Below are 25,726 nucleotides of genomic sequence, written 5' to 3' on the forward strand. Positions count from 1 at the left end.
AATTTCTCATATGGGATCATGATACGTTGAAAGGAAGTAATTAGTTTTATATGAAATATGTTCCTTACAATTGCTTGGAAGTAGTCTTGTTGCATATGATGTTATGTGAATAATGGTGTAATATAAATAAATTAATCAGTTAAGGATATAGTAAGCATTTAATCAACATGAGTTGATGTCAACATTTTTTTATTGACAATGAAAAGAACATGTGAACACTTTTTCATTGTCAATAATATATGATTTATTTTTACTAAAAGGCATTTACCATAAGTCAATAACTGATTTGTTGCACATGATCGGCAACATAATCACCCACTGTTTTTCATATCTTTTGTATGTTTGGAGAACTATTTTTAATATCTTTTGTATGTTTGGGAACATAAAAGGTCATATCCCCTCTCCTCTTTCCCGGCTAAATGTATACTACTCCCTCCATTTTCTTTTGATCTTTCTATTTAGAATTATGAGAAGAATCACCTCAAAAAAAAAGAATTATGAGAAGAATCAATACAACATTAAATACTTGGTTAGATTCCACATTTAAGAAAAAAAAGAGAAAACAATAAAAAAATCAAATTCCATCCTTGCGAAGAAATATTTTTTAACAATTATTGTAATAATGACATTGTATTCTCTGCTCTTTCTCTCTTTTATTTCCTCTTAATTTCTTGCTCCTCGATTTGGACTGGTTGACTCGACAGCAGATGGAGCCGAACCGAGAGTCTGCTTGGCTAAGGTGACTCGGTCTAAATGATGGAAGGGGATCGAAAGAGCCCAAGAAGCCTTTTGTAGGATGAAATAAACAGAGGATACAAAATAAAATCAATGTTTTCATACAAAATAAAGGGGATTTAATCCGATTCATGAAATGACTAAATCACAACAAACATTTCTGATAAAAAATAAAGATTTGATCAAATTGACAAGAGAGAAAGACTTTTCATTAACAATTTTTCGAGTTCTCCAAATTTTGGTATTGAAGAGATAGAAAAAACTCAACTGAATCAAGAAATTATTTTGTGGACATGAGTTATGAGAGAATAAATCAATTAAAACACTAAATAAAGTGGAATTAAATAGTTGTAAATAAGGGACATGATTGGAATTGAAAAAATTGTACGAGGTTAATTTTTGTCCAAAATGTAGGCTTTATATAAAAAGATTCAAAACAAGAACAATATGAAATTTTCCAATAAGAATAAAGGTAGAACAAAAGAGAACGCAGAGAATACAAAAATCGCTAGTAATTTAGCATCAGGGACGTAGTAATACATGACGCAGCAATACAGAATTTGGGGATGAAAAAAAAAAGACCGACTTCATCATTCAACCTATATAGACCAAATTTAGCTTGAAAAAATAAATAATGTGTCAATTTATTATACATCGGAATCACAAATGATGTAATTCCTAAACCACCAAACAATGTCTGATCAAAATCACAAAAAAAAAAAAAAAACAATGTCTCATCAAAAAGGGCATTTACTAGCTATTGAGTCACATCATACAAAGAATTTGCGAAAAGAACATCACCTGGTGGCCTCAATTAAAAAATGATTTTAGCTGTCATCAAGATAACGCTTAGCTTGACCACGCACTTAGAGGGGGGCATGCTAGCCCATGCTGAACGAGTTTGATTGAGCCATAATGATTCTGATCTTACAGGTAAGACATGGCCACGAGCCCACGACTACGACATTCTTCCAGAAACTAAGGAATCCAAAACAGATCATGAGTCATAATCATGATTCATAGTAGTGCAATTTTATACTTCAGCCAGACATATATGGGACAGGACTGCAGGCGGCTTATTCGATCAATGTAGACACCAGGTCAGCAGGATGGCTAATATGCCTGGAAACAAGTATTACTGCGACTCTGTGAGGCAGAACCACAAATTCATTCTGATGAGCCTAAAGTGTTATAGGGACTGCGTAGCGCGCACACGAGTTTCAGAAATGCCCACGAATCCTGGAAGAAACCACTAGTTCACAACATTCTATACAAAGCTCCGACCAAATTGAGATAACACTGATCAATCCAATACCGAAGAAGAGGAGAGCCTAGCAACTTTTGACATTCCCCCTCTTCTCCAAGCAATGAATGGCTAGTGAACTTCAGGTTATTCGTAATTCATATCCTACATAGCAAAATGGAGAGATTAACTAAACTGGGGTCTTCAGAACAACATTCAAATCAGACAATTCTCACTGCCAGAATTTTGGCATAACACAAATTTGTGTATTTTCTATGTTACAGTAGAAATTAAAAGTCAATATACCTCCATTATACAAGCTATGAGGCTAGTCTTCCAAACAAGATACCGCTAAAGATGAGAGCACCAAACCATTTATTTGAAACGAACCTAGAAATTCAGAAGAAAAAAGCAACATTCACAATATAAACCAGCCTATATTATATTACATTTTTAAAAGGCAAGTTCACATAGCATGTAATATTCAAGAAAGTGAAACAAAACATGCATTCATCATGATAACCCATTGCATTCAAAATCACAACTTATAGGGTATGTAGAATGTGTTCTTTGTATCCAAAAAGATGTATTTGAAGTAATCATTTCTACCATATAAGAGTGACACGTGTCGATTCTTTAACAATAGATAAGGTGATTATATGCTCAATAAGGTGACTTTTACTTAATCATAGAGTGACTTTAGCTGTCTTATACAAAATGTCCATCTTAACCTATAGTTATGAACTTATGATTCGAAATAGTAATCAATTATCATGCTAGACAAGTTTGTGGCATAATATAGACAATAAACATACAAGCCCAACATAACTTCTTTTTTCTGATTGGTGAGATTGGGTGGGGAGGTAGATCATAGAAAAATCAAAGATATCATTGCATACATGGGTTATAAAATACTTTGTCCGTCCCAGAGTGAAGTCAAACAAAGCTTCAGGGGACAAATATAAAAGAAGAGAGAAAAATACCGGCATGTGGTGTGGGTCTCAACTTTAGAGAATAAGTAGGAAGAGATCTTACACAAAGTAGTATGATAAATACGTAAATAAAGTTCTAGAATATCAAGTAAATGCACTTAAATCTGTCCAGCAGTTAGGAGAAGTCGATATGTCAAGAGTTGTGACTCTCCAGTGCTTTATAATCATGACAAGAGGCATCGCTCATGTATATATAGAGCAGCTACAACACAGCATTCTAAAGCGTTGAGAAATACTAAAATAATCCTACTTTTTCCTATGTACTTTTCTCCCTATCTACCCTCTTTGCTCTAAAAGTTGAGAGCATTATGATCTCAATTCCCTAAAAACCATTTGAAAAAAACTAAAAAAGAAAATAAAAGATAAGTTGAAGTATGGCTTCAAGATCAACTTCACCGTCAGCAACTTCTATGGCAGCACCTCTTACTTTCAATGGGGAGAACTATGATTATTGGTGCATCAAAATGAAGCTTTCGCTAAAAGCAAGTGCAGTGTAATAATGGGAAAAGGTTTCGAGCATAAAAAAGGAAGATGTGCATTACACAGAAGCACAATGAAAGAAGATGAGTGATGATGAGATGAAGGATGCAATGGCTTTATCTCATATGATCAATTGTGTCTCTGATACAATCATCTCCAACATCATGTGAGCTTAATTTGAAAAAGAAACATGAAAAAGAAGCATGGTTATATGAGATGAAGGGGAATGATGATATAGAAGGGTAAACTTCTAGATTCATAGAGTTGTAAACCAAATGAAGATTTATCGAGAGGAAAACAAAAGCTTCAACATAATGTCCACCATAATCATTTGAATCAAAAGATGTGACAAAACTCGGTGTGACACAGCTAATGGATTTATTGCTTACCCATGAGCATAAATTTAGTAAAGATGATTCGGGCACATATTTTGAAACTACTTTTCAGTCACAGCACCATCAGAAAACCTCAACCAATAAGAGCAACAATGGGAAGAATAAAGGAGCCTCTACGAAATAAGGAAGGACCAGCTACAATCAAAGGGAAAATTTCCTCCATGTTGCATTTGCATCTTGGAAAAGATTGTTGTCACAAGGGGAAATCCAAATGCAACCACTGCAAATCATTAGGCCAAACAAAGAAGGATTGTTGGCACAAACAGAAGTTGAGGCTCGTGCTTTAGCACTGAAACAAAAGATTCGGTGATTTGTGCAGACCAAGCAACAAGCTGCAACACAGAACGTGGTTGATTGACAGTGGATGCACATCCCACATGAAAAATAATTCAAGCATCTTTGCAAGCTTGACTCTTGCATCAAAATTACGGTTTGAATGTGGAACGATAATCTATCGGAAAAAGGCACAATTGTTGTCCAAACAGATAAAGGTATGGAGTACATCAATGATGTACTTATTTCAGATTTGAATGAGAGTTTGCTTATTGATCTCAGATGATAAAATTGATATTCGCTTGTCTTTGAAAATAATCATTGAACTATTATTGACCCGAGAAGAAAGAGATTGCAAAAGTCGTGATGGAAAATCAAAATTTATTTGTAGCGGGATTTTCCAACAGATGTTGTAAATGCGACACTTGTAGCTAGACTACATTATTTTTATTTATTTGGGCAAGGAGAAACCTTGACAAGTTGGGTGAAGTAAAGGGGATCTCAACTTGCCAAGCATGAGAATCGATCCCAAGGCCTCTTGAAATCGGGAGAGATGCTCTAACCACTGAGTAGCCCCCCACTCTCAAACTTAGTAGCGAGACTTTGCCATGGCATAAGAGGTATGGACATATCAATATGCTTGCTCTCAATGAACTTCACAAGAAATATTTAGTGAGAAACTTTCCTTCAATTTGCATAACTAAAGATCTATGTGAACCTTATCAGCTTGGTAAGCAACATCGGTTACTTTCCGAAGGATAAAGTTTGGAGAGTACCAAACCGAAGCTTGTCACTCGGTGAAAACAAGTATATTATCCTCTCCATCGATGATTCAACTCGAATGACATGGATATATTTTACAAGATGAAGATCAAAAGTTTTACATGTCTTCAAAAAGTTCAAAGCACTTCTAGAAACACAAATTGGGTGAACTACAGAAACTCACATCAGGTTGGGGCAAGGAGTATTCTTCTATATTTAATGTATTTTGTGAGATGAAGGCTTTAAGCATCAATATACACTCGGATATATGCCTCAAGCAAAATGGAGTTCCAAACAAACAAAGGGTCACTATGTGCTAACGGAGAAGAATTTAGAACTTATGGGCAGAAGGTGTACGTACATCCATATATCTGTTGTATAGACTGCACACAAAGGTGGTTCAAGTTAAGCTCCAATTGAAGCTTGGAGTGGGAGAAAGCCAACGACAAAACATTTAAGGGGATTTGGCTCAATTTGCTATGCTCATATCGAGCTGAAAAAAGAGCCAGCTCAATGCAAAAGCTAAAAGAGAAATCTTCCTTGCCTATGATTCACATACCAAAGGCTATCGAATTTTCAATCGTAATACTGAGAAGATCACACCAGTCAAGATGTGGAGTTTGTTGAAGATGCAAGTTGGAATTGGGAAGAAGAGAAGGTTGAAAAGAAGAACATACATTGTACATGTTTCTGTTCCCGGCGGTAATGTGCATGATGAAGCTACCGATGTATGCCACAAACACTCGAGGTAAAGATCTCTCAGTACGAAGAATGTCCAATTTTTCATTCATCTATATCCAGAGGTATGTGAAAATGTTACCTTGGAGTTGAAGAACCCAATAACCTATAATCACGGCTTTCAAGACAAAAAGTGGCACAAGCAATGGAGAACGAAATAAATTTGATAAAGAAAAATCAGATGTAGGAGTTAGTTGATAGGCCTAGAAACCACAAGGTGAAAGGTGTCAAATGGGTATATAAAATCAAAATGTATCCTGATGGCAGCATAAGCAAGTTCAAGCCTAGATAAGTGGTCAAAGGGTACCCCCACTGGGATTTATTATGGGTATACTTTCGCTCCAGTCACAAGACTTTGACACAGTCAAACTCTGATTGCTTTAGCAACTCAAGTAAAATGAAAGAGTTTTCAACCTGACGTTGACTCTAGCTTTCTCAATGGTGAACTCGAGGAGGAAAGTCACATTGAGCAACCTCCCAGATTTGCTGTCAAAGGGGAAGAAGAAAAATTGTGCAAGCTGAAAAGACTCTCTACAGCCTAAAACATGCGCCTCGAGTGTGGTTTATCAAGATAAACTCACATCTCATATCTCCTTGAACCTTAGTTTTAAAAAGCGCGCCTTGCCTAGGCGCCAGGCGAGCCAAGGCGCTAGAGAAAACGCAGCCTCCACCTTAGGCGAGGCGGAGAACGAGAGACGACAGAAAGCGCAAAAAGGCGCGCGCCTTTGGAAAAGCGAGAGGCGCACAAGGCGGCCGCCTTCTGTATAGAGACACGCATGACCTGTCACTTGACTACTTTTCTTTCTTTTTCTTGTTTTCCTCTAGTTTTCAACTTAACCCTAGAACTCGACACAAAGGGGAAAACTCGAAATCACACTAACCCTAGAAATCAAAAACAAAAGTTTCTATGTTAGGCTTTATTTCTCTCACTTTTATTTATTGTAGAGTCACTGGCTGTATTAGGCTTTATGCCACTATGCTATATGTTGTGCCTACATTAATTAGTTTTTAGAATATCATTTGAACTATAGTTTTTTTTTAGAAATTATTTGAATTATACCTTGTTGATTGAGAATCTAAAAAAACTTCATTTCTTTTCTTTATATTTAGTACTTTGACTTAGTGCGGTATTTTCGCGATGAACTATGTCTGCTTGTATACTTTTATGGGTTTTAATACAATATTTATGTTGTTTTAAGTATTAGAATGTTTCTATTTTTTATTTTAAAGTTTTTTGGCACCTAAGGTGCGCCTTGCCTACGAGATGTGTGCGCCTTCGCCTTGCGCCATGGTGTTGTTCGCGCCTTGCGCCTTTTAAAACTAAGCCTTGAACTAGGATTCAAAGAGAAGCAAAAATGAGCAAACTATCTATGTGAAGAATCAAGGCAAAAATGATTTGCTCGGCGTGTTTCTCTATGTTGATGATCTTCTCGTCAACTGAAACAATCTAGAGATGATCCTCTCTTTCAAGGAGGAGACAAAAAGAAAGTTAAAAAATACAAGACTAAACTATTTTCTTGCAATGGAAGTTGAAATTATGCAAGCAATTTCCTTAAAAGGTTCAAGATGCACAAATGCAAGCCAGTTAGTATGCCCCTTGCAGCAAATGAGAAGCTATCTAAGTTTGATGACCAGAGGAAAGTTGATGCTAGGCAGTACAGAAGCTTAGTTAGAAGTCTACTTCACCTCACAGCGACCAGACCAGATTTGATGTTTGCTGCAAGTTTGCTGTGAAGGTCAATGAGTGAACCAATCGATGTTCATACTTCATATGGGTGCTGCACTACTGCAAGAGAAGAGTGCTCAGGTATATAAGAGGGACCTCGTGTTTTGGTGTTATCTTTAGGCCACGTGCAGTCTCAAAATTGTTTGCATATTCAAATAGTGACCAGGATGGCTCAAAAGATGACACGAAAAGTACTCTTGGCTTTGCTTTTTCACTTGGGTCCGAAGTGTTCTCATGGATTTGAAAGAAGCAAGAAGTTGTAGCTCTATCTACAGCCGAAGCCTAATACATTGCAGCAACAGTCAATCAAGTTGTATGGCTCAGAAAAATACTTGCTGACTTGAGGCACAAGCAAGAAGAAGCTACACAAGTTGCGGTTGGTAATACATCAGCAATTGCTATCTCAAAGAATCCTGTTTGTTTTAGCGAGAGGAAGCACATGAAGTTCACGTATTATGCACTTCGAGTAGCTAAGCAAAGAGAAAAAAGTAGCTGGTTCATTGAGCAAGAAAAAGAAGTGAAGCTGGTTTATTTTCCATCAGAGTTCCAGCTCGCAAGCATTGTAACCAAGGCTTTACCAAAAGGAAGATTTGAGTTCCTCAGGGTCAAACTTGGTCTGATGGCCAAAAGTCTCAAAGAGGAGTGTTCAAGAATGAGACTTTTCACCTTATGTAATACATAGTCTTAAATTATCATTAAGTAAATGCACATAACTCTCTCCAGCAGTTGCAGTCATCGAAATGTCAAAAGTTTTGACTCTCCAATGTCTTATAATCATGACAGAGGGCATCTCTCATGTATAGAGAAAGGCTGCTACAGTCTATACACAGCACACTTTTGCATTGAGAAATACTAAGAGATAATTCTACTATTTCCTTTGTGTTTTTATCCCTATCTACCCTCTTTGCTCCAACAATTTCAAATGAATATGTTAACTCATGGGCTAGACTATAGTTATAGTATATAGTTGAGTAGAAAACATATTCAAGGCTAGACCATAGTTATTTGCAAAGCTTTTCCAGATTTACAATTCGACATACTCTTAAGAACATCAAAACAGATTCACCTATGAGCATATTATAGTAAGAAACAATAAATAGTTCTAAGGAAGAAGAACGCACTTCCTATTGCAGTCATCACGATTTGATAAATCAACTGTAAAAATCTGCCATGCTATCTGCCCAGATGCAGCAGCCAAACATGCATAATATGGCCATCCTGTTGCTCCAAGAGAAAGGAATGAAGCAGGTAGTGTTTAATAATCTAATCTATTCACTAGATCTGTCCAATATGGCAGAAAGAAATTTAATACAAATATTAGCAGAAACACAAACCCAAATCTGCATTGAATCCACTCAGAGCGAGACTGCTGGTGCATACAAATCCAAACCCACCTAGCCATTTTTTCGTTAAGTCCCCAAACCTCAAGGCTGTAGATTTTACACCTACTTTCATATCATCTTCTTTATCCTGCAGAAATTTACAGTCTCACTAATCTTCTATGCAACGACAGAACTTTGGAAAGAAAAAAGCCAAGGGTTAAACCCTTGACCTCTTGATTACAGTAAAATTATTATCATTGCGCTAGTTTCGTTAGTATACTTTTAAGGGAAGAATACTATATGTAGATTTTGTGGAAAAGAACTTCAAGCTGGACTCTATTTGAGGCAGTCCGTACAATACCTGTTCTGAAGGAAGGTGTAGGTGCCAGGAAATTAAAACTCTCCCGTTCCGTTACAGAACGGCCGTTCTGTAACGGAATTTGGATTTACCGTTCCACGAAATCCCGTTACGGAACGCCATAATAAAATTCACGTACTTCTCGCCGCGTTGTCCGTTCCGTAACGCGAACTCGCCGCGTTAGAACGATTTTATCCCCGTTACATCCGTTCTTTTCAAACATTGGCCAAATTTTTTTTATGATTTAATTATATAGTTGAGGAAACATGATATTCTATTAGATTTGATTATATTATGTTGTAATAATGCTTCATAAACTAAAAAAATGCAAATAAGGTTAAAACATATTAATGTGATTTTTTAAAAAAAATTCACGCCGCGTCGGCCGCGAAACGTTCTATTTCGCCTTTACAAGCCGTTCCCGCGACAACGCGACCGCGACCGCGAGCGCATTTTTTTCCCCTGGTAGGTGCTCAAAGTAGGAATGAATTGCACAATGGCATTCCAAGTGGTAGGTTTAATAGAAGAGCAATAGAATTTGATCATTTGCCTACTAATGTTTCAAATTATGAAAGAGATTACCTGGTGTGCATAGATAGTATCATAGACCAAAGTCCAACAAACACCAGAGAGGTACAATGGGAAAATAATAAGTGGGTCTAAACTTCCTCTGACAGCAGACCATCCCAACAGCGCTCCCCAGTTAAAGGTCAACCCAAGGTATGCCTGTGGCTGCAATACCAAAATTGCATGTTCCAGAGATATCAGCAGGGAATCACATTGATGTAAGCAAGCGAAAAAAGAAATAGCAAAATAGAGTGCTCAGCAATCATGATTACCCAAAATGTCAGCCTCTTCATGAGGGGATATGAGAAGACTAGAAGCAAGGATGAAGCTCCCAGAATGCGGCTGTTCATTATTGAATGTCAGTACATCGCACATTGATGGTTAACAAAACATGGGGTAAACCAGCTCATAGATCACATGAACAGAGTCCAAAACGTTTATCAAAGTTCTTCTGTTTTATTATTCAGAATGTAGTTCAAGTGAGAATTGCGGTTCAGATATAACAAGATGCTTATAGATCACCAGAAAATGCAAGAAATATCAACTTTCTTGTCATATCCCTGCAGTCAATCTTTTTATCTGTGTTCACAGGGAGTTGCAAGAGGTACCCACAACTAAGAACTAAACTTGGTTAGATTATTTGCTCCTCATTCATGCCTGTTTGCTTAATTTTCGAAAGCAAATGTAATCTAACCCCATTAATTTAGTAGGGTTAATGCTATGCGCCTTATCAAAAATGGCCATTTCTGCAATGTTCTTGAACTGTTATGGTCAACTCAACGACGGCAACTCCTTTTATTAGCAGGAATTGAATCATCTAATAAAATTTAGGAATCAACTAAATTACTAGTGAATACTGATACAGTATAGACATTATGGAAATAATATACCCACATAGATTATATCATCTTTTCCGCCCTATGAACAGTATTTAAATTTGGCTGGACCTGATAAGCTCAAACAGCCAAAAAACAACCGCTCATTCTGGACCAAGCCAAGATCCATTTAGAATCCAAGCTGAAATTGATCTTGAGCTTGACAATTACAATTTTCTGAGTATCAGTCCATTCCAATATCCTTGATGTACTTCTTTTGTTTTTAGTTTGTATTCTTTTCAACTGAAACTCACGTATAAAACTTATCTAAACTAACTTGAAGTTATTTTATTGGAACTTAGCTAAACTTATTTGTAGTTGAAAATTGGGTGGCCCTTATTGGAACTCAAGAACTTATCTATACTTATGGGAACTTGTCCAGTTATCTAAACTAATTTCTCCTAAACTTGTCTGGATTTTCCAAGACATTTTCGTAGAGTATTCTCACACAAATATACATGATGATCCCCTCACCCGGTTATCATATTCCTTGACTTAGACTCTCAACCAACTATTTAGCCGGCAAAGTGGCATAGTATCCGCACCAGATTGGATTTTTCCACCCTGTAGCTCACTATATCCTCAATAGAGACTCTGTCTAATCGTTTGCCACAATTAAGCATGTAATACCACTGCCAGTGAGCCACTATCAAGCATCTGCCAGCAGTGATAATGGTGGCCAGAGCCGGGAAGAAAAAACAGGGGGCTTTTTTATTCTCTACTCCATCCCTTTTTGTTTGCCCGATTTTCTTCTCTGAGACTTCCCTAAAAGATAGTCCCATTCTAAAAAATGAGCATGATGGTCCACAACTTTTACTCTCACATCATAAAATAATCTGTAAAGGATGTACCAAAAGAAAGAAACAGAATTGCAGTCCTGAAGACCAACTAAAATGCACTCCCTCCATTTGACTTGCACTTTCTTACTTCTTGTTCTAGAATGATTCAGGTTCATCTCTTGCAATTACTGCAAAATATCAGTAAAATATACTTCCTCCATCTCATACTTAATGCAACACTTAGTCGTATGGGGTCTTGTTAGATCAATCTCAATGTGTAGTTTTTTAAATATCACATTTTCATAATTTCTCCTAATATAAATTGAAGATATTAATTGTCAAAATAGTGCATTGGAATGGAGGATGTATTACTAATGGTGACAATTTCCCTACCTCCATAAGCACATCTTGCCAATGAGATCCTTCGAGGTGAAACAAATGTACCAAACAATTTATTCATTGATTAAGCAAGAAGTCCATACAATAGTTGTTATAGCTATCTACATTAGTTGTCTCTACCAGGCGTACCAACGAGGTTACGGATGCAACAATTTACAATCCACTTCAGTAGTTCAGTTGGTAGGTAAACAACCCATGTTGCATAAAGTTAAAGCGAGGACCTTTTAAAAGAAAAATCCATGGAGTGCATTCTCTTCACCTTCACAAAATAAGTTTTGGGTGTAATGAATTGGATAAGTTTCTATAAGTTCAAATGAGTTCCAATAAAGTACAACACCTTATCAAATAAGTTCCAATAAGTTCTAATAAATTTAAATTAGTTCCAATACGTTCGGATAAGTTCAGCAATAAAGGGGACGAGAACGCACCCACAGTGTACTCTTGGTACATAGGCAAGAGGATAATGAAGAGTTAAAAAAAAAAAACATGTGCTACATATCATTCCTCGAGGAATTAGGCTCACAGCTAATCCATCTTTTTTTTGGAACGACAAAATTGATTATGAACCAATAAAAAAGTTTGAAACACTAATTAACTACAAACCAAAGGATCCACCTAAAGTGCATCAGAATTCCGTAATCTCCACCTTCAAAAAAAGGGCTGAAAAACGGACCCTTCATGTGCACAGGAGGATTACGAAACAAGCATCTCTGCAAATTTCAAGATATTCGACAACTTACTTTAAAAACTATGGATACTAAGAACTACATAGTTTGCGTGATACCCCCTATTGTTGATTCCTTTGAAGCCATATATTATATAAATTGTTACCACTAATCCATCTCAGTTCTAGAAAACAGAAATAACACAGAACTTACCTGTAATTATTCAGCTGAAGGAGAATTCCAAGACCCAATAGAAGTTGCACACCTAGAAAAGAAATCCCTTGAAATGGAGTCAAAAGACCACTGGCAATTGGTCGTAGCTTAGTACGTTCCACCTGAAAACAGAAGCTTCACATTCATTGCAGAGAAAAAGATACTCACTGCACATGTTTTCATCGAAGGCTACCATATTAAGAAACTCATTGACATTAACTACAAAAGACACTGAATCTCGGTCGAATAGATGTCCACAAAAAAATGAATCAAGATGAAAATGAGATTCAATGAAGTTTGAATGCACCCACTGCCCACTCTGCTCTAAGCAAATTATTGTTCCAAATTCTTATTCCTCATCCAATCTATGAATAATATTATTCATTCGGAGAACCAAGACCCCAAAGATTCAAGCCCAGCAGGGGGATTCGATGAGGTGATCCATTATAACTGAAACATTTTTGTCATAAGTACAGAAAGACTTTAACAAACAATTGAAGAAGCCATTGTCGCTAACCATGGGAAACCCATCCGAGTTAGTAAGGATGGTCTACTGCTTTTGAATCTTTTTTCCCCCACGACATCATCTTGTTTGCGGAAGCTAGCAGTGATCAAGTAGGGGTTATTCATCAATGCTTGGAGCGTTTTTGTAATGTTTTAGGTCAAAAGTTAGTTTGGCCAAGTCTTGAGCTTGTTACTCTACAAACGTTGAGAACTCCGGCCAAGAGGAAACTTGTTTTAGTGTTGTATATGGAAGCCACTTCGGACATCAGCATGTACCTAGGAATACCCACCCTCACAAGATGCGTTACAATAGACACCTTCAGCCATCTTTGTTATCGTAGGCTTTCGGGTTGGAAAACTAAGTATCTTTATCGAGCAGGGAGGATTACTTTGGTTAAGTCAACTCTATTTACATGGCATAATTGACTTGTTATCATGGTGTCAAAACAAGGTCGCAACATATCATATCGCCCATGTCGTAAAGGTTTTCAAATTTACCAACCGATACTATCGCATCGTAAAGGTATCAGATAACGTGTTTTAGGAGGCTTCAAGGGATATGTCATGGCCTGGCTCGTATTCGGCGGTACAACAACTGCATCATCACCGTTCTCACATCATCGTAATTGTTACCGCAATCGTGACCGAAACCACATTTCCAAATTGTGCTTGTTACTCAGATGCAAACAATCAAAATCCCCCGCTCGTTATGTGGCGATATTGATCCGCAAACAAGAAGATTCATTTAGGGAAATTGTGGGAGACTATAGAAAACCGAAAAAAACATGGTATTGGCATTCGATCGGTGAGACAAGCAAACACATCCTTTTTAACAAAGCTAGCCTAATACCGTACGGCTTGGGAATTATGACGTCTAAATATTGCAAGGGATTATGCGCAATTGATATGTTTTTTCCAAAAGTGGGCTCGTCAAATGTTTGAAAATAAAATTGAAAGAACGCTAAGCTTCTTTATGAGGGTATGATCATGCCAGAACTCTTTTTTGGGACCAGAAATAGGCCACTAATAAACCTCTTAGTGCCTCGGTCACACCACCTATACCGTTGGAGTTAGAAGGAGCCACCATCGAAGAAATGTGGAAACATGAGCAATTTTTTTCTCCATATTTACACCAAGAGATCTTGAAACTTTTGAATTGACATTACCCAAAGGTTCGTGATTTAGTTTACTGGAAGAATTCTACCAAGGGGAAATTTTTAATAAAACCGATTTGAGTTTCATGTGACATGAAAATGATGCATTAGATGAAGAATGTTGAAATGATATTTGGCATGCACCAATTTAGCAAAGAAAACGAGCCTTTCTTTGGCTCGCATGACAGAATCATATCCTTGGTAACTTTAACAAGTTCAAGAGGCACATCACGGATGATCCGAGGTGGTTTTTTTGTAGCCACCATGATGAATCAAGTATTGCAGTCTTCACATCTTGCATGACTGCCTTGCAACGATTTAAAAGACTGGATTACAAGCAACGTGTCTAACAGTGCTGCTGCTGCTAATCGTGAGTATTGGCTGTCATATTTTAGTGTAGCACTACGGTGGATTTGGCATTGGCGAAATAGTTGTATTTGACACGAAACATGAACTTCCCATCCACATTTGAGCTTTCATCTGAGTACGCTTTGATGAATCATGCCGATGCTGGAATGCATCAGATGAGGAACACAGTATAGATCATGGATAGAAAATCGACAAGCTTATGAACTGGCATGAGCAACTGGATTGGTATGTGTTTTAAATTGTGATGGGGCAGCGTAAGGCACCCCGGGGCCTGCTGGTGGTGGCGCAACCATTAGAGACCACCTGGAAATATTTATTTCTAGCTATGGCTGCTAATTTTGGTCATTGCATAAGCATAGGTGATGGCCCTTACTAAAGTACTTCGAGTTGGTCGAGACTGGTAGAATCAATACATGGAAATTCAATTATAATGTTTAACTTGTATTCAAATCCTCATAAATAAGGGTGTTGTGTATGATGATTGTGCTCATGACCTGCGCTACTGTCGTGCTATACTAAAGCCAGACTGGAAAGCATTGCAAAGGTAATTAGGCAGCTGATTGGCTAGATATTCAAGGTGTCTCTCAAGATGTTAGACGTATTATTTTAGACGGTATCCCTGTTGAACTTGGTAGAATTTTATATGTTTGAGGTGTGGCTTTCATTTGCTTCATCCCCCCTTAATTTGTTTTGTTGTTTTTTGTGTTTTTTTTCGTTTTCTTCTTCTTGGTGTTAATCCAAAACTACTCCTCTTACAAATCAAAAAGTAAATAAAGAACCAAGATTTTAAAAGCCCGTGTTACTGAATGAAGAACACCTGAGTTTGATCTCATAATAGCATAATGACTTTGATCTAAACTATTCAATAAGATATGACATGTATAAAAAAGCTACAGCAACTCACTATGATGTTAAAATCTAGAAATGGAGTTTCTCTCCATATCATGCTTCAAATTCAAAAACAACAAAAGCCAACTACACTTGTCTTTCCAATAAATTGAAAGGTCTAAGCATGGAGAAATTCAGGCGTGTATATTGCATCTATCAACCTGTATAACTTGAGAGGAGAGCAGATATTTGAATCAAGTTCAGAGAATGGATACTATATACATGTCTATAGGGAACAGAATCTGAAAAGTACAGGGATGAGAACAGAAAGTACATTCTGAAACAAACGTCCAAATAAAACTAAACCACAGGCAATTACTGGAAGGGATAGAGTAAGTTTGATACATATATGCAGATACAAGTATTTAACAACAAGCAGTTTAGTCAAGTATAGAATTCCTTGAACCCAGTTTAGTGTCTCTTTTAGTAAGTAGCATATGCAACCATCTGAGGAGAATGGAAGACTACACAAGGAGACAGACATGTCAAAAAGTATAAGAAAGAAATTACCTTCACGTCAATATCCTGATCAAAGAGATCATTTATAGTACAACCAGCTCCTCGTAGGAGAAAAGCCCCACAACCAAATAGAGCCAGAATCTTAATATCAGGAAGATTTCCTGGATCTGCTGCCAAGGTAATGGACCTAAGAACCAAAAATACAATGACAAGATGTCATTTGATTTTTCAAATGTCATATTTGATTTTTCATGAAGCATAAAAGAAGCTTTTGACAATTTATGAATACTTCAGATAACAAGAACTAGAAAATAACCAGAAAAGGGTATGAGGACTTCACTCTTATCCACATACAGTACTTACCCCTTTCAAGTTTCAAGTTATTTGTTGTGGGATGAAAAAGATTCAGCCTATTTTTCAGTAAGTTCCTGTACACAGTCATGAGGCTCCTTGCAACTAATAGTCAATTCTTTTAAAGGTTTTTTGTTCTTTAATACAAAAACACAGACAAGCTGTGTATCTTGAAGAATTCAATGATGCAGTTTCATTGCTTACTCTTACAAAAAATACTACTATATAGTGATAAACCGTTGAAAAAAGTATTGTCATTATCACTAAAAGTAATATTATGCAACTGCTGAATTGTACCCAAACTGGAAGAAATGAGTAAAACTGTGCTATCAGATCGGGGAAGATTGGGTTTCGAAATATTGAAGCTTCCAATGATGCTCTTCTTGCTAAGCAGCTGTGAAGCTGCACACCCTTGTCCCCACAATCTTCTGTCCAGAATTTTGAAAGCTAGATATTTTCCCACTAAATCTCTATCGGAAGCTAAATTAGGAAAGCTTCCAAGTTTTGCTTGGAGAAGCATCCAGAACTCAAGAAACCTTCTCAAAAACGGGTGTGCTGGAGAGTTGGTAATGGAAAATCGGATTCGTAATTGGCAAGATAATTAGTTCGAGACTTGGAGGTGAAGCTTCTAGCAAATCATTTCTCCCCAAATTATTTTTGAGGAGGATGCACAAGTCTCTTTGCTTATTGACCCAATTAAATTCCGCTGGAGAGAGGATATCATTAACGAAGCCTTCCTTCCCCTTGATGCTGAGAGAATCCAAAATGTTCCAATTAGCACAAGGCTCCCTGAAGATGAAAGATGATGGACAGCAAGTATAGATGGGATTTTTCGGGTGAGAGATGCATATAGGCAGGCACTTGATAATGAGAACATTTCTTCCACTTCAAATGGCTATGAATATGATCCTCTTTGGAGCTGTTTATGGAAGCTTAAAAGCCCTCCTAAAATGCTGAACTTTTTATGGAGGGATTATTGGGATACATACCCCATAAAGTCAATCTTGCCAAGAAGCAGGTGTTGGAAGATGTGAGGTGTGTTCGGTGGGAACGAATCGAAAATCTTCTTCATGTCTTGCAGGACTGTCCTTGGGTTAGTAACAACTGGACTATAAACAGAAAGGACTGGTGCAGAAGTCAATTGACTACTTTTAAAGAATGTTGGACTGGGTTCTTTATTCTATCCCAAGAGTTGAAGAAGAAGCCTTCAGAAATCGTCTGGCAGATTCGGAAAGCTTGCAATGATCTGCAGTTTCCAGCCCTACTAAATGCTGAACAAATATGTTTGAGCTGCTCCAGGAAAACCGCACGGTTTGCAGCTGCCGTCGTCGTCTGCCCGCCTTAAAGGTTGCTGGACTTCACCAGATGCTGCTTTAGTTGTAGTAAACTCTGCTGCAGCCATTAATTCAGATTTTGAGAGAGTGGGTAACGGTATTGTTGCTAGAGACGATAATGATGCTGCCCTATTATCTTGTGCTAGGAGCCTGTTAAATGAGTGGACTGCTGAAATGGGAGAATCTGCAGCAGCGGTAAGGGCTATGGAGGTGGCAAAGAAGCAAGGTCGGCAGAAAGTAATCTTCAAGGGTGATGCTGGTAACATTGTTTGAGCCCTTAACAAAGAAACCAAGTGAAGTAGGCAGGTTCAAATTCTTATTAAAGATGCACATTCGCTGCTGAATTGTTTTGAGTCTGTTTTCCTTTGTTTTTGTTTTCTTGGATTCAACAAAGTTGCCCACCGGCTAGCTAAATGGGCAATTTCTAGTTTTTTTCATCAGGTTTGGCTTGATAGAGGTCCTTCTTGCATTTCCAATGTGATTGTATCTAGCCAACCTTTTCCCAGCAAAAGAGTACTTGAACTATCATACTCCACAATCTCTGCAACCTGATTTTTTTCCTGTATAGACGGAGGAGAAACATGTACTGCCAAGTGTACGAGTTAAAGTGCTGATGCACTTATGCACCAGAAGCTGAAAGTAATAGCCTTTATAGATTACTAAGAGTCTAAGGCTATGTTTCTCCAAACTGACTGAAATGGAGCTGAAACGGATAAGGTGACTGAAACTGATTAGGTAGCAGCTGAAACTGTTAAGGTGCTGAAACTGATAAGCTAGCTGATTGCATAACCTGTTTGGTAATATTATTTATGACTGTAGCTGAAATTTATTTTTAGACTTAAAAACATAAAAAGAAAATATATTTTTAGGCTTAAAAAGATAAACAGAAAATAATAATAATAATAATAATAATAATAATAATAATAAAATTTCAGCACCTGATCTCAAAAGCTATATTTTACTCCAACTCAATTTCAGTCAAATTTTGGACTTAAATTTTATTTAAGTTCCTCCACCAAACACCACTAATCATATAAGGTGACTTAAAATGGTAGCACCTTATCATTTAAGTCACCTGAAATGCTTCCCCAAACAGAGCCTAAGACACCGTCGTGAAGCTTGATCACTGTTACCTACTTCCTGGCATGAGAATGGGTACACAAATGCAATTCTACCTGGGCTTATTAAATTAGCCAAATAATACACCCCTTGCAACCTCTTCCGGATCAAAGTGTGCCCTGGAGGTTAACCATAACTACGTACAGTTCGTTAATACCTCTGTATGGCCTAGTGACACAATACCATTCACTAATAAGTGATTTTAACAGCTCATTATTGCATTGTAATTATCTGCAATATACTATAAATAAAAAGCCCACATTTTAAAATGGATGTAAATAGATGCAAAAGATTCACTAAAACCACGAGACCAATAAAATCAAATAAACCATATACTCCTACGACAAAATTGTAATAAATTAAACTAACAGGCAAACATAAATGGCAAGTTGACACCGTCTCAGTCTTTATCCTAAAGGGGTCGCTTCTTATTTTTACGCTAACATATTCCAGCTTAAAAAAATAAAATAAAGGGCAGATAAAACTTCTTACCACATACAAGGCCAAGCAAGCAACCAAGTACCAATTGGTCTATCTAACCGAGCAAGCTTAGCATAGGGCTGAATTCGATGCGGTAAATACAAGTCAACCCAAGAAATCTCAGCCGTCAGTTTCTTCTTATCAACATTGTCGTCGTCTTTACCCGCATTCGGATGATTCGAGCTTTGAGGTACGGTAGAATAGGCAGATAAGAAGGATGTATGGCCTGATGCAAAATGGTGGAATGGTTTAAGAATGAGATTATGGTCCAAGAAGTTGAAGTTGAAATTGAAATTGGAGTTGGAATTAGAATAGGGGATGGGAAACAAGGGTGGATAAAAATTGGGGTTAGGGTAACGAGATGACGGAGAGTGGGAAAGAGAGAGGGAGAGGAGTCTGCGGCTGGAGCGGGAGAGGCGACACAAGGCCGCCATGTGAGAAAACGAGTGAGTGAGTGAGGGAAATGGGTTTTTGGGTTTCTTCAAGTACAAATCCCTGGCTCCGGCGAGATCTCACATCCGCACAAGAAGAGGGGCGACGGGCAGTGGCGGAGCCACTAAAAGGGAGTTTAGTACATAAGGGTTTGAAATAAAAGATGAAATTAAAATGGTATAATTTGGAATTTAAGTAAGTTCTTTTTTTTTTTAAGAAGAAGAAGAAGAACGGGTAACGATGTTATATTAAATCAATGCCTGCCAAAGCTAAGATGCTTTGGGGGAAAGAGTCAAACCATACAGATTCTGAATCCATCTCAATCTCCCATCTAGCAACGAGATAGGTAACAGTGTTTCCCGCTCTCTTAACATGAGAAATAGAAAAAACATTAAAATTGTTTCGAGCTTCTCTAACTGATGTGATTTTTGTTGGCGATTCGAACTATTTTGTGTTTTTATGATTTTTATGGACGAACAACAATAAGAAATAAAGGGATAGGCTCTTAAATCGCAGTTTAAGAGGTTCTCTTGTGAGTCTCGGCTCCAAGATCACACAAAGTCGCGGTTTGTGTATTTGAACACTCAGTTCTATGCAAGCACAAGCTTAACACTTTAATCTAAACTTCTCTACTTTATTATGATGGCCGAAATAGCCTATATATACTACAAAAGATTTCCTAAACCTACTAGTAAAGCTTAAAGGATAAACAAAAATAACCAACAAACTTACCTATCTTTATCTTAAAGGATAAAGATAAATAACAACCTAATACTTATCTCTAATTCACACGCCTATTTTAAAGATAATTATAAAAATATAACTCCTAATTAGACTCAATGACAAAGGAATTAGACTCCTAAGTATAATAGGATTCCTTTATCACTTAAATACTTAAATTAAAGCAATTAAAATTAATTAAACTACATAGTCTCCTAACAGAACTAGGATACTACATAGATGTCCTAACAGAACTAGGACTTTCGCACAGTGGTTGGCACTATCTGGCTAACATCGACCTATGCTTTCGAACTTGATGCTCCTCATACGCATCATACTCTCCCTCTTGAAAAAAACTTGTCTCAAGTTTTGATGTCCATGGAATCATCCACGCACGATAACCATGATCCATAAGACGAAGTACATGAATGAGAAAATGCATTGTAACCCCTGTAGTTCGTTGATAGACATGACAACATACGACATCCTTATAGCAAAAATCCGTAGAATATGTAACAAAACATTGCACCCAACATTGCTTTGTGGCTTTAAGCGCACATGGAATATCCAAGATTGGAACTTTGATGGTTGCATCAATGTGAAGGCTTGAATCTTTTTCATTTGAAACTTCAAAGATTAGATCTTTATCCTTAGGAAAAGAACAAGTTTCAATCTTTTTGTCATCTTGAACAATAATAATCAAATCTGAAAATTCGTCCTCTATAGTGCAAGAAACATCTTCCAAATAGCTATTAAGCTTTTCATCCAAAGAATATTGATTCAAGTCATATATCAAATCCCACTTTGGTTGTTGACGTATGGACAATTCACCAAGAATTTCTTCAGTTGTCAACTCATCATAAGAATTGAAAGGACAATTCATAGTTGGTTTATTATGCAGAAACTGCCCAGAAATTTTGAATAAAAGTTTGAGATCTTAAACCTAAGTAAAACACCTCGAAATTTCATGAAATTTCGTCACAACATACCCCTTGGATTCCTTAACACTCGACCCAAATTTCATCAAAAAATAATTAGCCAATCGACTGCAGTTTTTATTTTACCAACCGTATGTAATCTGCCCGAAAACAGAAATTTGCATCAAATCTTTGCGTTCTCCGTGACTTCGTTACTTATCGGATTAAGCTGAAATTTTGACACGACGTAGCCCTGTATGTTAGCTTTCCACAGAACCAAAAAAATCACAATTTGGACACCGGACGCACCCTCACGCGCCGTCGCAATGCACCCTGCTCTGATACCACTTGATGTGATTTTTGTTGGCGATTCGAACTATTTTGTGTTTTTAGATTTTTATGGACGAACAACAATAAGAAATAAGGGATAGGCTCTTAAATCGCAGTTTAAGAGGTTCTCTTGTGAGTCTCGGCTCCAAGATCACACAAAGTCGCGGTTTGTGTATTTGAACACTCAGTTCTATGCAAGCACAAGCTTAACACTTTAATCTAAACTTCTCTACTTATTATGAATGGCCGAAATAGCCTATATATACTACAAAGATTTCCTAAACCTACTAGTAAAGCTTAAAGGATAAACAAAAATAACCAACAACAACTTACCTATCTTTATCTTAAAGGATAAAATAAATAACAACCTAATACTTATCTCTAATTCACACGCCTATTTTAAAGATAATTATAAAAATATAAACTCCTAATTAGACTCAATGACAAAGGAATTAGACTCCTAAGTATAATAGGATTCCTTTATCACTTAAATACTTAAATTAAAGCAATTAAAATTAATTAAACTACATAGTCTCCTAACAGAACTAGGATACTACATAGATGTCCTAACAGAACTAGGACTTTCGCACAGTGGTTGGCACTATCTGGCTAACATCGACCTATGCTTTCGAACTTGATGCTCCTCATACGCATCATACTCTCCCTCTTGAAAAAAACTTGTCTCAAGTTTTGATGTCCATGGAATCATCCACGCACGATAACCATGATCCATAAGACGAAGTACATGAATGAGAAAATGCATTGTAACCCCTGTAGTTCGTTGATAGACATGACAACATACGACATCCTTATAGCAAAAATCCGTAGAATATGTAACAAAACATTGCACCAACATTGCTTTGTGGCTTTAAGCGCACATGGAATATCCAAGATTGGAACTTTGATGGTTGCATCAATGTGAAGGCTTGAATCTTTTTCATTTGAAACTTCAAAGATTAGATCTTTATCCTTAGGAAAAGAACAAGTTTCAATCTTTTTGTCATCTTGAACAATAATAATCAAATCTGAAAATTCGTCCTCTATAGTGCAAGAAACATCTTCCAAATAGCTATTAAGCTTTTCATCCAAAGAATATTGATTCAAGTCATATATCAAATCCCACTTTGGTTGTTGACGTATGGACAATTCACCAAGAATTTCTTCAGTTGTCAACTCATCATAAGAATTGAAAGGACAATTCATAGTTGGTTTATTATGCAGAAACTGCCCAGAAATTTTGAATAAAAGTTTGAGATCTTAAACCTAAGTAAAACACCTCGAAATTTCATGAAATTTTGTCACAACATACCCCTTGGATTCCTTAACACTCGACCCAAATTTCATCAAAAAATAATTAGCCAATCGACTGCAGTTTTTATTTTACCAACCGTATGTAATCTGCCCGAAAACAGAAATTTGCATCAAATCTTTGCGTTCTCCGTGACTTCGTTACTTATCGGATTAAGCTGAAATTTTGACACGACGTAGCCCTGTATGTTAGCTTTCCACAGAACCAAAAAAATCACAATTTGGACACCGGACGCACCCTCACACGCCGTCGCAATGCACCCTGCTCTGATACCACTTGATGTGATTTTTGTTGGCGATTCGAACTATTTTGTGTTTTTATGATTTTTATGGACGAACAACAATAAGAAATAAAGGGATAGGCTCTTAAATCGCAGTTTAAGAGGTTCTCTTGTGAGTCTCGGCTCCAAGATCACACAAAGTCGCGGTTTGTGTATTTGAACACTCAGTTCTATGCAAGCACAAGCTTAACACTTTAATCTAAACTTCTCTACTTTATTATGATGGCCGAAATAGCCTATATATACTACAAAAGATTTCCTAAACCTACTAGTAAAGCTTAAAGGATAAACAAAAATAACCAACAAACTTACCTATCTTTATCTTAAAGGATAAAGATAAATAACAACCTAATACTTATCTCTAATTCACACGCCTATTTTAAAGATAATTATAAAAAATAACTCCTAATTAGACTCAATGACAAAGGAATTAGACTCCTAAGTATAATAGGATTCCTTTATCACTTAAATACTTAAATTAAAGCAATTAAAATTAATTAAACTACATAGTCTCCTAACAGAACTAGGATACTACATAGATGTCCTAACAGAACTAGGACTTTCGCACAGTGGTTGGCACTATCTGGCTAACATCGACCTATGCTTTCGAACTTGATGCTCCTCATACGCATCACTAACAGCATCATATAGCAAGAAAATCGGAGCATATCCATGAACCCCCTGCTCAATACACCGCACCGCATTCGCATCATCGCTTTCCACTATCACTCGTCGGAACCCCAGGCGACCAGCCACCAACACCCCAAACTTCAACGCACCCGCCTCGGCCATAGCTGCGTCCCATCTTTGACTACTTCTGCAGACCGTCATACCCACCACTTGACCCGCGGAATCACGAGCCACCACTCCGAAACCCACCCCTATACCATCCATGATATGGGCATCAACATTGAGCTTAATTAAGTCAGGTGGAGGAGGGCTCCATCTACAGACCATAGGGACTCGAGCCATCGTCGTTGGGACAAAACCTTCTTCGCATACTCCGTATAATCGCGAACCAGCTTCACAAGCCCCGTAGTGATTGATAACGGACGAGGCATAGTATTCTCAAAGACAGCAAGATTTCGGGAGTACCAAGCTGCCCAACACAAAGATGCAAACAAAACAAAGTCAGCCTTACTCACCTTTGCATACATCCACTCGAACACCTCCGCAAAGGACAAGCCAGGGGCTTGCGAGATTATTTCATGCAACTCACTACTTTCCCATATCTCCTTCGCATATGTACATTGAAACAGAGAGTGAATAATAGACTCCTCAGCAACTCCACAAATTGGGCACGTTACATCCACCACTACATGCCTATACCTCAACCGCTCCCGGACCGCTAGACTACCCCTGCACGCCCGCCAGAGGAAATGGAGAAGTTTTGGTGGCCCTTCCACCTTCCATACATGCCGCCATTGATCCATCTCTGCATTCCCATGTTGTCGTTGCCATGTTTCAATACACCCCTTCCTCGCAAGCCAATACCCAGACTTGACCGAAAAAAGGCCATCTTTATTGGGCCACCAATACACCACGTCAGGTCCCCATGGTTGAGAAAGAGGTATATCCCTAATCAGACGCCTTTCATGAGCCACAAAGGTTGCATTAATCATCTCGACATTCCATTTACCCGTCTCGAAGCAAATTAACTCGGAAACCCTGAAATCTGCATTCGAGTTTACCGAAGGGGTAGGTACTAGGTGAGACCCATTGCCCGGCAACCAAGCATCATCCCAAACCCGGACTTGCGTTCCATTCCCAATTCTCCACTTCACCCCTTCCAGAAGTAGCTCCTTTGATCCCCATATGCTCCGCCAAGAATAACTGGGATTAAACCCACACGAGGCTTCAAGAAAAGTACTGTTTTTGAAATAGCGAGCCTTCAAAATTTCATGTAGCATAGTACCCGATCCATGGATGAGACGCCAACCTTGCTTAGCGAGAAGGGCCGAAATAAAACTCTTCAAATCCCTGAAACCCAAGCCACCCAGACTCTTTGGTAAACATAAATCCTCCCACCTATGCCAATGAAGTTTTCTTTGAGATTCCGTGGATCCCCACCAAAACCGAGCCAGAAGGGAATGGATCTCATCAAGAAGGCCATCAGGGATTTTAAAAATACTCATCATATATGTAGGGATGGCCTGAGCAACCGCCTTAATCATAATTTCTTTCCCGGGTCTAGACAACAGTTTCTCTTTCCAACCTTGAAGCTTCTTCCATATTCTCTCCTTCAGACAAGCAAACACCGCTTTTTTTGATCTACCTATGATAGTTGGGAGGCCTAAGTACTTCGCATGTCTATCAACTTCCCTCACCCCAAGCGTCTCAACAATCTCTTTGCGCCTATCTGCAGAAACATTTTTGCTAAAAGCTACCTCTGTTTTGCTAAGATTCACCATTTGACCCGATGCTCTCTCATATTTACTGATTATGTCAGCAACTCTTGAGCATTCTTGCAACGTAGCTTTTGCGAAAAGAATACTGTCGTCCGCGAAGATGGGAAACCCGAGGGGGCCCCCTGCACACCGTCACACCATGAATAACAT

At 37.8% G+C, this 25,726-nt stretch overlaps 1 protein-coding gene across 3 annotated transcripts; it reads right to left on the minus strand.

Moving 5' to 3' along the window:
• Positions 1 to 1,354: 1,354 nt before the first annotated feature.
• LOC104899290 (4-hydroxybenzoate polyprenyltransferase, mitochondrial) lies at positions 1,355 to 19,809 on the minus strand. Of its 3 annotated transcripts, XM_010686453.4 has the most exons (9): positions 19,193 to 19,806; positions 15,948 to 16,083; positions 12,523 to 12,644; positions 9,864 to 9,933; positions 9,607 to 9,756; positions 8,679 to 8,814; positions 8,466 to 8,562; positions 2,285 to 2,368; positions 1,355 to 2,143 (listed from the first exon to the last, which is right to left on the minus strand). In XM_010686453.4, the coding sequence occupies exons 1-8, from the start codon at positions 19,612 to 19,614 to the stop codon at positions 2,299 to 2,301; spliced, it is 1,203 nt and encodes a 400-aa protein (XP_010684755.2). In that variant the 5' UTR covers positions 19,615 to 19,806; the 3' UTR covers positions 1,355 to 2,143; positions 2,285 to 2,298. The 3 variants fall into 3 exon arrangements, with proteins under 3 accessions (XP_010684755.2, XP_048504668.1, XP_019106429.2); XM_048648711.2 differs by lacking the exon at positions 8,466 to 8,562 and having other exon boundaries at positions 19,193 to 19,809; XM_019250884.3 differs by lacking the exon at positions 2,285 to 2,368 and having other exon boundaries at positions 19,193 to 19,808.
• Positions 19,810 to 25,726: the final 5,917 nt, after the last annotated feature.

Source organism: Beta vulgaris, chromosome 7, assembly GCF_026745355.1.
Source record: "Beta vulgaris subsp. vulgaris cultivar EL10 chromosome 7, EL10.2, whole genome shotgun sequence".
NCBI classification, from domain to species: domain Eukaryota; kingdom Viridiplantae; phylum Streptophyta; class Magnoliopsida; order Caryophyllales; family Amaranthaceae; genus Beta; species Beta vulgaris.